Source organism: Berghia stephanieae, chromosome 10, assembly GCF_034508935.2.
Source record: "Berghia stephanieae isolate SIO BIC M18660-M18661 chromosome 10, UCSD_Bste_1.3, whole genome shotgun sequence".
Classification (NCBI taxonomy): domain Eukaryota; kingdom Metazoa; phylum Mollusca; class Gastropoda; order Nudibranchia; family Aeolidiidae; genus Berghia; species Berghia stephanieae.
In genome coordinates this window covers 4,068,955-4,084,322 of record NC_088369.1, presented here as the reverse complement: position 1 = coordinate 4,084,322, position 15,368 = coordinate 4,068,955, and the positions used below count along the sequence as shown (strand labels likewise).

The 15,368-nt window shown below is 34.6% G+C and overlaps 1 protein-coding gene across 1 annotated transcript in view; it reads right to left on the bottom strand.

The window, feature by feature from the left end:
- Nucleotides 1–15,368, bottom strand: part of LOC144956097 (uncharacterized) — a gene marked incomplete in the record, with an annotated part of 68,157 nt that overhangs the window by 15,688 nt on the left and 37,101 nt on the right. The window contains 2 exon segments of the mRNA XM_078886445.1: nucleotides 2,900–3,060; nucleotides 10,951–11,250. Of these exon segments, the coding sequence (XP_078742571.1) occupies nucleotides 2,900–3,060; nucleotides 10,951–11,250 (461 nt within the window).

Sequence of the window (15,368 nt, the reverse complement as noted above, 5' to 3'; positions counted from 1 at the left end):
ACTTCTACTACTACTACTACTACTACTAACTACTACTACTACACTACTACTACTTACTACTACTACTACAACTACTACTACACTACTACTACTAACTACATACTACTACTACTACTACTACTACTACTACTATACTACCACTACTACTACACTAAACTACTACTACTACTACTACTACTACTACTACTACTACTACTAATACTATCTACTACTACTAACTACTACTACTACTACTACACTACTACTACTACACTACAACTACTATACTACTACTACAACTACTACTACTACTACTCACTACTACACTACTACTACCACATATACTAACTACTACTACTAAACTTAACTACTACTACTACTACTACTACTACTACTACTACTATACTACTACTAATCACTATCTACTACTACTAACTACTACTACTACTAACAACTACTACTACTATACTACTATCTACACACTACTACTACACTACTCACCTATACTACTACTACTCAACATACACTTACTAACTACTACTACAACTACCTATATACTACACATACTACTACTACTACTACTACTACTACTTACTACTACTATACTCTACTACTACTACATAACTACTACTACATCCACTTTACACATACTACTACTACTACAACTTTACTACTATAACACTACTACTACACATACTACTACTACTACTAATCTACTACTAACTACTACTACACTATACTTATACTACTACTAACTACTACTACTACTACTATACTACACACTACTACACTACTACTAACTACTACTACTCTACTACCTACAACTTACTACTACTACTACTACTACTACTACTACTACTACTACTACTACTACTAACTATCACTTAAACTAACTATACTAACATACTACTACTACTACTACTTACTACTAATACTACTACTACTACTATACTACTATCACTACTACTACTACTAACTACTACTACTACTACTACTACTACTACTAACTACTACAACCTACTACTACTACAACTACTACTACTACTACTACTACTACTACTACTAACACTACTACTATACTACTACTACTACTACTCTACTACTACTACTACTACTACTACTACTACTACTACTACTACTAACTTACTACTACTACTACTACTACTACTACTACTTACTACTAACTATACTACTACTACTACTATACTACTTAACTACTACTACTACTACTACTACTACTACTACTACTACACTACTACTACTACTACTACTACTACTACTACTACTAACTACTACTACTACACTACTACTAACTACTACTATACTACTACTATAACTACTACTACTAACTACATACTAACTATCTACTACTACTACTACTACTTACTACTACTACTACTACTACTAACTACTACTACTACTACTACTAACTACTATACTACTACTACTACTCTACTACTACTACTAACACACTACTACTACTACTACACTACTACTACTACTACTACTACCTACTACTACTACTACTACTATACTACTATACTACTACTACTACTATACACTACTACTACTACTACACTACTACTACTACTAACTACTATACTACTACTACTACTATACTACTACTACTACTACATACTACTACTACTACTACTACTACTACTACTACTACTACTACTACTACTACTACTACTACTACTACTATCTACTACTACTACTACTACTACTACTACTACTACACTACTACTACTACTACTATACTACTACTACACTACTACTACTACTACTACTACTACCTACTACTCTACTACTACTACTACTACTACTACTACTACTACTACTAACTACTACTATACTACTACTACTACTACTACTACTACTACTACTACTACTACTACTACTACTACTATACTACTTACTACACTACTACTACTACTACTACTACTACTACTACTACTACTACTACTATCTACTACTACTATACTACTACTACTACTACACTACTACTACTACTACACTAACTACTACTACCTACTACTAACTACTACTAACTACTACTACACTACTACTTACTACCACTCTACTACTACTACACTACTACTACTACTACTACTACTACTACTACTACTACTACTACTACTACTACTACTACTACTACTACTACTACTACACTACTACTACTACTACTACTACTACTACTACTACTACCACTACTACTACTACTACTACTACTACTACTACTACTACTACTACTACTACTACTACTACTACTACTACCTACTACTACTACTACTACTACTACTACACTACTACTAACTACTACTATACTACTACTACTACTACTACTACTACTACTACTACCACTACTACTACTACTACTACTCTACTACTACTACTACTACTACTAACTACTACTACTACTACTACTACTATACTACTACTACTACTACTACTACTACTACTACTACTTCTACTACTACTACTCCTACTACTACTACTACCACTACCACTACCACTACCACTACTACTACTACTACTACTTCCAGTCGAGGCAGGCTGATTTTATTTAGATGTTCTCTATTTTTCTTGTATTTTTCTTTCCTTTTCGTCTGGCACTGTTTCATACACACACCTTCACAGAACTTGTATCTTACACCACTAGTCCTTCCGATCCATTGGGCCCGTGATGCCGGAGTTTATCCCGGTTTCCATAGCGCGAAACGGACAATAGCAGTTGCTTGCTTTCTACCCATTGGACAGGACGCTAGTCTATCGCAAAATGCAAAGGAATGCCCGCGAGACAATATCTTGTGATGAAGAACTAAAGGACAAGAGAATTCTATATATATGTATATATATATATATATATATATATATATATATATATATATATATATATATATATATATGATTGCTTTACCTTCCCAGAGGCTATCATAGCAGGATGTAAGGGCTCAGGTTCAAACACTTCAGCATCTAAATCGTCCATGTCCAGTGGACTGGGCGCTCGGAGTGTCCAGCCTTCCTCTAGACATCTCTGCGAGGACAACTGATAGTTGATGGTCTTCATCTGTCTCGCCACTGGGTTGTGGTGAGTGACAAAGAAGGAACAAGACGATAGTCAGATTTTGTAAAATAAATAGTGTTGAATTATAATAATATTGGAAAATTAAATATCATTCATAACACCCGTCTACTCTTTGTCTTAGTAAATAAACCAGTTAAACATAATAAACAAAAATGAATTAAACAGCTTAAAAAAAAAGAACAAAACACTTAATACGGAACGTATCGGGCTCAAAACCCTTCTTCAGTCAACAAAAAAAAAAATAAATAAATAAAGGCATTAATACTAATAAATGTGCGGCTTTGTGGTCTAGTGGTATGACACTCGCTTTCGGATCGGAAGGTCCTGGGTTCGAGCCTCGCTCGGCGCATAGTTGAGTCCTTGGAAAAGACTCCTTACTCACATTCTCTCACCGTACTCAGGTGTAAAATGAGTACCTGGCCGTTAACAGCGTTGTCTTTGTCCGAAAAATTGTAATATCGCCTAACAGGCGTCATGTCTCGTCCTACATGTTAAATGTTGCTGTTGACCAGGGACCCCTTGTAAAGCGCATTGAGCACGTTAAGTGGATATTGCGCTATATAAATGCTCAATTTTTTTAATTTTTTTTTTTTTTAATACAATACTAAATTCCAGATAGACGACAGAGATCTCCGTTGTTGATTTTTGTTGTTGGCAGATGGGTTTTGAGCCCGAAACGTTCCGTGTTTTGGTATTTTTGTTCTTTTTTGAAGCTGTTATATTGATTTTTGTTTATTACTTTTTACAGTCCACAGTTTTGACCTTTATACATTCTGATCACATGACATGTGAAAAAGTTCTAGCCAGGGTGAAGAACAAAAAGTACTGATTTTTTAAAATTACATTTTAAACATATAAATAGAAAAAAGAAATCATTACAATTGAAGATTAATTTTGATAACACATTAGTTTCATGTGCTCAGGGAATTTTTTTTTAATTTTCCCATCTAAACATTGCCTCAAAGGCTTTTTTTTGTGTTTAGAACCAAGCTGCTGGTTGCTGGGCGGGCGGACATGACATCAGACTATTGAATCCTATTATTATGAACTCATTGTTGTAGGGAAATGACTCTTTAAACAAACGCAAAATATTATAGATTCAATTCATATTTAACCAATTCTTCAAATAAATCAAATACTGCTAGCGAACTCTTACCAATAAAAAACATCATAAAATTATCATGGTATAATTTTGTCAACGTGTGTTTAATTTGTCATGAGATAAACAATATCAAATTTTAAAACAAAGAAAATGAATATATAAATATATAAGTAAATAAATAAATATATAAATAAATAAATAAATAAATAAATAGATAAAAATGATTTTAAAAAATACTAGATAAAGGAGCATAAAAGACTTAATAGGATCAATGCCTGAATTCTACACCTTATTTCTGATTAAGTTTTTGTATCAATATCTTTTTCTCACAAAAAAAAATGTCATAACTTTAAAAAAAAGTAAAATATCAAAGGTAAAATTACATATTAAAAAATTATAATGCAAGTTAGCAATGAATAGAATTTATATGTGTAAATTATAAATTTATAATTTTTAAAAAAGACAATATGATATGGTTAAAGATGCAAGCTTTCTTTCATCGGTTAAAAAAATACACCAACCCCCCCCCCCCCCCCACCCTCAGGAAAAAAAAAAACACAAAAAAACACAAACACACACAATTTTTTTTTTACAGCCAGACGTATACTTATTTACAGGTCTGATAACCCAAAGTGTTATGGGGGCTCATTGCTGCAATGGAAATACTCTCAAACCAACGCAAAGGATATAATATATATATATATATATATATATATATATATATATATATATATATATATATATATATATAAACAATTACGGAAAATGTTAAATCAAGCTCAATCATTGGGAGAGGAAATAGGAAGAATACGATGGAGGTGGATTGGACACACGCTTAGAAAGAACGACTCCACTATAACAAAGAAAGTATTGGACTGGAACCCTCAGGGCAGAAGATCAAGGGGAAGGCCATGAGGAACATGGAGAAGAATTAAAGAGGCTGATATACAGAGAAGTGGTAAGACCTGGAATGAGATAAAAAAGATAGCTCAGGACAGAGAAGGATGGAAACTGTTTGTCCGTGGCCTATACCCTGACCCAGGGTGAAAAAGGCAATGATGATGATGATGATGATGGAAACTGTTTGTATGTGGCCTATACCCTGACCCAGGGTGAAAAAGGCAATGATGATGATGATGATGATGATGATGATGATGATGGAAACTGTTTGTCTGTGGCCTATACCCTGACCCAGGGTGAAAAAGGCAATGATGATGATGAATCATTGCGTAATTTGGTGTTATCAGACTTGCACACTTTAAATACAGAATAACTGAAGTACAAAACAAAAATTATGCCCTCCCGCCACGACATCATAAGATATCGTCGCTTAGGCATTCCACAAAGGATTAAAGATAGTTCATCAAACAAGATGTCTGATGTCAACAGGAATCACCCATGCTGTCCAAAGTGAGCAAATTAGGGGGTTAATAATCTTGCCCAAGAAAAAAAAAAATACAACGAAAGAGCCGGAAGCGGGGCTCGAATCTTGGACCTTTCGGGTCACATGCAGTATATTAACCACTCGACCACTCCACTTAACCCCCCCCCCCCCCAACCTCAAATAAAAGTATTAACTAATCTTTTTAAATGGCGTCGTTAATCTTTTTAAAATTATCGACATAACTTATCTGATAAAAATAAAAAAATGAAAGAATTCTTCTACAGACAACGAAAAATGGAGTGTTGGTGACGAAGATAGTTACAAAACAAAATATCTAATTGGTGATAATATATATATATATATATATATATATATATATATATATATATATATATATATATATATATTAATTAAGTACGTAGAATATGCAAAAAAAAAAGATTATACAGTTCACAAAATTGTATATTTTATAATAAATAGTCGTGCACTGAAAAATGAATTCATAAACAAAATTATATGTTGTGTCAAAGACATGAATGATTATCACACACACACAAAAAATAAAAATAAAATAAAGGTAGAATTTAAAAAATGCCGAAGCGCACACCTTCATTTCTAAAAAAATAAATAATCAAGATACGTATTATAAACGGTGTAAGAGCATGGGTGCAAAGTGTATCAAAATACGTGATATGTGCTATACATGATGTGACAATCAATATACATTCAAGTGTGTCCGAGATTGTGTCGCAAAGAATATATATAGGTAAGCATTGGTATATAAATATATGTGTATATTATGGTGGTATAAAAATAGGAATATCATTTTATAAATGAGAGATTAAATCAAATGAGTAAAATCAAAGAATGTTGCATCATTAATTCCATATAAAAAATTTAAAAAAGAAAACAAAAAACAAGAAAACCGAATTGAATCCAACAAAACAAAACAGAGTACAATGTTCTCTCTCTCTCTCTCTCTCTCTCTCTCTCTCTCTCTCTCTCTCTCTCTCTATATATATATATATATATATATATATATATATATATATATATATATATAATAATAAACATATGTGTGTATATATAATATATATATAATATATATATATATATATATATATATATATATATATATATATATATATATATCAGTGTATGTGAGTGTGTGCATTTGTGTGTAGGAGTGTGTGGGTGTGACAAACAAGGAAGGGGAATGGGAAAGCTAGGAGGGGGGGGGGGGGGGGGAGAGAGGCGGAAGAGGAGGTAATCAAGCAAAAGGGAAATAAATTACATATCATAATATAATAATATTAGGGTTGAATAATATCTTACTACACGTCTCTTCTGGTGAGTAATCGTCCAATACTCTTCAACAGTCGTAACGTCACTTCCTTCCTAATGACGCACGGTAACCTAGTAACACTGGCTCTAAACTATTGGAACAATGGCGGACGCCCGTATGAAATATTTCCCCGGCGAGCATAAAAGCATATCCAGAGGAAATAAAACACATAAATTTGATCATGTTTTGACTTTTACACATTCAGATCACAAGGCATATGAAAAGTTCTAGCCAGCATGAAGAATAAAAAGTAATTATTTTCTTTGTTTAGAACCAAGATGGCCGCCGTTTCCGGGCGGCGTGACATCAGACTACTGAATCCAATTCCAAATGCCACATTGTATGTTATGTGTAACTAAACTCACTATCACTATGTCTTCCATCAGAGCCATTTGTTGTCTTATGGAGCCGAAGTTTATATAGTTTTATATGGCGTGAAATTCGCACTACAATAGCAATACCCTTTGGATAGGACGCTATCCAATCGCTCCTGGGTAGACAAGGGGATAAGAAGAAAAAAAAAATAATCTCGACTTCATCCGGGGTCGATTTAGGTCCCTTTGCGAGTGAGACGAGCGCTCTACCAACTGAGCTATTGGGACCACATCAAAATTCTGCTGACATTCCATGATACTCATGAAATAATAAAAAGATTTTCAAAAATCAAACAATCACACCGCCATTCTCTAACCGCCCCCCCCCCCCCAAAAAAAAAAAAAAAAAAATAACGCTTATACTTATTAAAATTTTTGGTCCGAAATATTATCCTTCAAATATCGATCGATAAAAAGTACCTGTATCTTGTCAACAACCAAGGTCCCGATAGCTCAGTCGGTTGAGTATCGATCCCGGGTGTGATCGAGATTTTTTCTGCCAACAACAACAAATATCTCAAACCTGGAACGTCTTTGAACTGCCAGGGTTGAGAGTTGTTTTTTTTTCTTTTTTTGGTTTTGATTTTGGTTTTTCTTTTGTTTTTTTTTTTTTGTTGTTGGCAAGCTGAGGATCATTTTAAACGATCAATATTTGAAGGATGATTTTTCGGGTCAAATATTTTAAATACGTGTTTTTTTTCCCACGCACGGCAGAATAATATATAATCAAAAATAATATTATATGATATGATATTATAATGGCACATAAGCATAGTAGAAGAACAATGCAATAATTTATTATTGAGTTTTAGACAGCAGGTGTGGAGAATACTGGAAGCGAAGCTAGCGACGTACACATCTATGAGATTATCAAGAAATAATAATAACAATAATAATAATAATAAGAGGAATATTGATAATCTTATTTACAAAAAAAAGGTGGACTTTCTTTGCTGCTTTTATAATATCTTTTCATAGGGTAACTTGTTCATAGCAAAAAAAAAAAAAATTTAAAAAAAAAAAAAATTGCTCAAACTTTGATTGATTTAAAACATGGCTAGAGCTAGACAAATCATCTCATTGAGTATATTTCAGTATTGAGTGGCCTTGCTCATTCAATATTTTAAACAATAATAATAAACGTTTCGGACATTAAAAAAAAAAAGAAAACTAAGTAAAAAAAAAACACACAAAAAAAAAAATAAAAACACACACACAAAATTCATCCTGACATCCCATAAGGATAAATATCTTAGTTATGTGAACGTGTTCTGGATACTGTATGCTCCTTTAATAAGGAAAATTAATAATATAACACATGGGATGCAGTGTTTTTTAATTTTTTTTTAAATTGTAATGTTATTCGTACCTCTAGAGACTAAAATCAAAATTCCCCTCAAACTACGTTTGACACATAATGTGTACACATACACACTTACGACTGAAATACTATAATGACAATAATGTGTACACATACACACTCTACCGACCTTGGAATACTATAATGAGACATAAAGTGTACACATACACACTCTACCGACTTGGAATACTATAATGACACATAATGTGTACACATACACACTCTACCGACCTTGGAATACTATAATGACACATAATGTGTACACATACACACTCTACCGACCTTGGAATACTATAATGACACATAATGTGTACATATACACACTCTACTGAATTTGGATTACTATAATGACACATAATGTGTACACATACACACTCTACCGACCTTGGAATACTATAATAAAACATAATGTGTACACATACACAATCTACCGACCTTGGAATGCTATAATGACACATAATGTGTACACATTACACACTCTACCGACCTTGGAATACTATAATGACACATAATGTGTACACATACACACTCTACCGGCCTTTTGGAATACTATAATGACACATAATGTGTACACATACACACTCTACTGACTTTGGAATACTATAATGACACATAATGTGTACACATACACACTCTACCGACCTTGGAATACTATAATAAAGCATAATGTGTACACATACACACTCTACCGACCTTGGAATGCTATAATGACACATAATGTGTACACATTACACACTCTACCGACCTTGGAATACTATAATGACACATAATGTGTAGACATACACACTCTACTAACCTTGGAATACTATAATGACACATAATGTTTACACATACACACTCTACCGACCTTGGAATACTATAATGACACATAATGTGTACACATACACACTCTACCGACCTTGGAATACTATAATGACACATAATGTGTACACATACACACTCTACCGACCTTGGAATACTATAATGACACATAATGTGTACACATACACACTCTACGACTTTGGAATACTATAATGACACATAATGTGTACACATACACACTCTACCGACTTGGAATACTATAATGACACATAATGTGTACACATACACACTCTACGACCTTGGAATACTATAATGACACATAATGTGTACACATACACACTCTACCGACCTTGGAATACTATAATGACACATAATGTGTACACATACACACTCTACTGACTTTGGAATACTATAATGACACATAATGTGTACACATACACACTCTACGACTTTGGAATACTATAATGACACATAATGTGTACACATACACACTCTACTGACTTTGCAAGATTTTAACATACACTTATATTAATGACACATAATGTGTACACATACACACTCTACCGACCTTGGAATACTATAATGACACATAATGTGTACACATACACACTCTACTGACTTTGGAATACTATAATGACACATAATGTGTACACATACACACTCTACCGACCTTGGAATACTATAATGACACATAATGTGTACACACATACACACTCTACCGACCTTGGAATACTATAATGACACATGTGTACATATACACACTCTACCGACCTTGGAATACTATAACAGTAAAAGAAGGTCCACTTAAATCACAAGACATATAATAGAATAAAAAGATATGTTGTGATAATATTGCGTCAAAAATTAAATACATAATAAAAGTGTAAAGCGCACAACAATGGTGGATTGATAAAGTAGGCGAACATCTAGGGAAGAACAGCGGATGGATAGCAGGTATAGGCTGTATTTGCAAGGATTATAACGGCAAGTAGATTATATATTATGATAATAATATAGTACTCGCCGGATTCTAGCGCGCTCTCAGACGAAGCCAAAAAAGTGTGCTTGGAATCCGAGCGTGCCGAAATACGATGCTCATGAAAGGCAAACGATACATTCGTTCACCCAGCTCCAGCGAGCTGGAAATCGGCCGTGTTAGAACCCGGCGAGTACTATACTACAGAGGATAAATAATGAAAATGGTATATTTATATGTGACCCAACGTCTCAAAACGGTATTAAGTCCGGATGATTAAGATGCTGAAAATGGAATTTGTAGCCAGAAATATCATGCTTAAGTTGAGTTTATATGCTTTACAGGAAGGAATATCATATTTAAAATTTTTACTGTGCTAAATACCAACGTTTCATATTTTGACCAGTTTTAACTATCATTTATTGACTTTTTAGCATCTGGTCCATCCCGACATAATACCGTTTTGAGACGAGGGGTCACATAAATATTATATAATGCGTAGTAATGACAAGGGCGAACGGCGAAAAACAGCCAATCCAACCTTCAGGAGGAAAGAATCCAGAAAAGGACGACGACCCTCCGGGGCCGTGAGCCATTCCAGGGACTCCTGAAGCAGTGGCAGGGGCGGACCCGTGGATCCCTGACCCCGCTGGAGTTGGACCTCCTCCTCCTCCTCCACCACCAGCTCCTCCCCCTCCCTTCTCTTTGTCTTTGTTTTTTCCACCACCGCCTCCACCACCGCCTCCACCACCCTCTCCTTTTCTCTTATTTTTCTTAGTATTATTCATTGTCATCAAATCGGAGGCATACACATCCGTGGAGATGCTGGATGTTGGGCTCACTGGTAAGGATGGAAAGTTAGGGTTGACATAATAATATTACAAAATATTCCTTACAACGGAGCAGCGGCGTGGCATGCTACCAGAATAAGTTGGTACCAGCATCAGAAGAAAATGACTTAAAACATTGTATAGTTGTAAATAGAAAAGAAAGAAAGAAAATTAAAAGAAAAGACTTACTCAAGTAAGCAAGAGCTCGTCAAACCATTTCTCAGTTGTTTTTTTAAAATGCTGTAATCCATTTTTAAAAGATGGATGCGGTGCCAGGCACCAAATCAACCAATATGGCCACGCCCCTGCAAAGGAGCACAATACTATTTCCTGCCCCATGTCGATGTTTTTGTTTATTCACCTTAAAAAACGCCACTATCTCACGATCCCATTCGTCTGTAGTGTTTCATTCATCCTGTTTTGTTGATGAAGGGGAAACCCGAAACGTCCATATTATCTGTTTTCGTTTATTAAATCGAAGCTTACATTCAATTTCACATTGTTAATTATATAATATCTGTGCATGCATCGCACTAAGGAAATAATCATCATCATCATCTAGTCAGCTGATCCTGCGTAGGACGTTGCTTCCCGAACTTTCTTGCGAAACAGATTACGGTTTTCCGCCAGTCTACTTGCTTGAGTTGTTGTCATTCCCAGCCATTCACATATATCTTGTTCCCCGCTTCTTGTTGGTCTACCTCTTCCTCTCTTGCCGTCTACCCTTGTCTGCAGAATGTGCTTTTCTAATGATTCGTGGCGAGTCGTGTGGCCAAAACAGTTTAGTTTCAATTTCTTTACAGTTTGAAGAAGAATTGGTGATTTTATTCCGATCCTTCTCAGGACTTCTTTGTTTGTTTGTTTTTCAGTCCATGATATTCTGAGTATTTTTCTGTAGCATGCCATTTCAAAAGCTGTGATCTTTGTGCTCTCTGCTTTGCTGATAGTCCATGCTTCGCATCCATATGTTGCAGTTGGGAAAACAACACTTTTGAGGATTTTGATTTTTGTTTGAATGCACTGCCCTTTCCAGATATTATTCATCTTTTCTAGCTTTGATCTTGCCATTGCTAGTCTCCTCCTGATCTCTGGGGCCGATTTCCCGTTGTACTCAATCCTGGCTCCAAGATATTCAAAATTCTTTACTCTTTCTATTTCTTCTCCATTGATTTTTATGATGGCATCTGTTTTGCATTTGTCAGTATTCATGATTTTGGTCTTCTTTATATTCAGCTTAAGGCCTTTGGTCTCGCTATGTTCCTTTACAGATGTTATTAGATTCTCTAGTCCCCCGGTGTTGTGGACAATAGTGCAGTGTCGTCTGCGTACCTCAGATCTTTTATGGTAGACCTTGCATTTTAGGTTCGTTGTAATTACTTCTCCTGACATCGTTTTCCACATCTCGCATTATACCTTCAGTGTAAATGCTGAACAAATGGGGTGATAGAATACATCCCTGTCTTACTCCTTTTGTAACTTTGAACCATTCTGTTGTTCCGCTTTCTAGTTGTACCGCTGATTGTTGGTTCTCATAGAGGGATCTTATCAGGTTTCTAATTCTAGGATCAAAGTTCATCTCCAGGAGAGTTTCCCATAGTTTCTCATGATTAACACAATCAAAATAATAAATAATCAACGTATCGCAATTATTTATAGTAAATGAGTAATTGGAAAGGTTTAAAAAGAATAGTTTCGAAAAAGAACAAATATACCAAAAACACGGAACGTTTCGGGCTAAAGACTCTTCTTCAGCAGGTTATAAGCGTATTAAATAATATATACTACTGTTTATAAATTTTAACATGATATTTGTAGTTGAATAAAACTACGTGCAAGACTATTTTCAGTTAGATTGAGTAATTGAGATTTAGATATCTTTTCTTTCAATTTTGAAAGTTGCTAAACATCTCTTTGGAGAGTGGACAGCATGGAGATAGACGGGTAAGGTTGAGTGAGTCAACTACCAACAAAATCTAAAAACAAAAAACAAAACAAAAACAAAACAACCCCCTCCCCCCTTCCAAAAAATGAGTTTTTTATATAGCGCAATATCACTAAATGTGCTCAAAGCGCTTTACAAGAGGTCCCTGGCAAACAGCAATATTTAATATTTAGGAACGGGACTGTAATAACGCATGATAGGCGATATTACAATTTTTTTCGGACAGAGATAACGCTGTTAACGGCTAGGTATTCGTTTTACACCGGTGTAGGGCAGGAGAGAATGTGACAAGGACTCAACTATGTGCCGAGCGAGGCTGGCTCGAACCCAGGACCTTCCGATCCGAAAGCGAGTGTCATACCACAAGACCACATTGCCGCACAAAAGCAGACTTACCGACTTGAAAATCTAAAAATTTGTAGTTTTTAGGAGATTGAAATTGCAGTCGCTGCGGTTAAATTTACAGATCAACAATTTACCTTCACAATGATTAAATAACACTTCAAACCCCTTTAACTTAAATAGTTTGGCATCAACTTTCATTTTCAGTATGTTTTAATGACGTAGAGATACTCATGAAGTTATGAAATAGGAGCCAAAATTTCGTAATTCTACGAGTTTTTCGTTGTGCTTGACAGGTCTGTAAAAGTAATCTCAAACATGATTGGAATATTAATCTTCATACAGCAAGTCAAAAAAAACACTCTCAAAAAACGTGCAAAAAATATAATAACAAGAAATGAAGTGAGTAGGAAAAGTGCCAGAAGACAACAGGGAATAACAATTTCACGGCGGTGATAGGGGGGTTCGAACCCGGGACCTTACTGGTTCGACAACTCCGCCTGGCCGGGGAGAGCGTGACTTTACCGTATGAACTATCCACCACTCCAAAAAAAATTTAAAAAAAAGAAAGAAAAAAAGTGATTTCAAACTCTATGTCTATCTTGAGCACGTTCTCCTCGACTTCTTGAGCACTTTTCTGAATTAAAAAAAATACAATCCTCCTCTGGTCGTCATAAAATTTCATTCTGCTTGTCAAAACACATCTCGGACGTCATAAAATTTCATTCTGCTTGTCAAAACACATCTCGGACGTCATAAAATTTCATTCTGCTTGTCAAAACACATCTCGGACGTCATAAAATTTCATTCTGCTTGTCAAAACACATCTCGGACGTCATAAAATGTCATTCTGATTGTCAAAACACATCTCGAACGTCATAAAATTTCATTCTGCTTGTCAAAACACATCTCGGACGTCATAAAATTTCATTCTGCTTGTCAAAACACATCTCGAACGTCATAAAATGTCATTCTGATTGTCAAAACACATCTCGAACGTCATAAAATTTCATTCTGCTTGTCAAAACACATCTCGGACGTCATAAAATGTCATTCTGCTTGTCAAAACACATCTCGGAGCAGGAATGAATTTTGCAAGACATAAGTTAATTGACATTGTATATTCTCATCCACATTAACATGCAAATCACACGTGTTTTTTTTTCTGTTGGAGCTGAAATCGATCAAGTTGCTTATTTCCATAAACGATGTCTTCTGGCTGAATAATTAGCATACCTAGTTGGCTACTTCATCCAAACTACATCCAAATCGTCAAAGTACCAGTCATCACTGCACAAAAACACATCAAAACAAAACAAACAAAAAAAAAAACAAAAAAAAAACAAAGAATCACACACAAGAACCCCTCCTTTCCGCAAAAATGTAAATAAATAAATAAATAAATAAATAAATAAATAAATAATGGCAACAAAAAAATAAAAACAAAACAAACAAAAATAAAACTAAATAAAAAATCCCAAATAACCAAACAAAAAAAAAAAAAAAACTAAAAAAAAAACAAAAAACAAAAAACAAAAACAAAAACAAAAACAAAAACAAACGACTGTGCAAAATTATTCTTGTTTCAAGAAAACAAAACAAAACAACAACGTGTCACTCTAAAAAAAAAGTCCATACCCATGTCCTTAAACATCATAGCGCCGGGTGCGTTTTTGCCAGCTCTCTGCATACCAGCTAAGTTTACAAGAGACATAAACATACATTATATATCTTTTGAGTGCAACAAAGCATCAGGGGAGACATTATGTAAAATAGATGCACGTTTGCAAATACACACATATAGACAAACTTCCAATACATATGCGTGTATCTTGTATGTGTGAA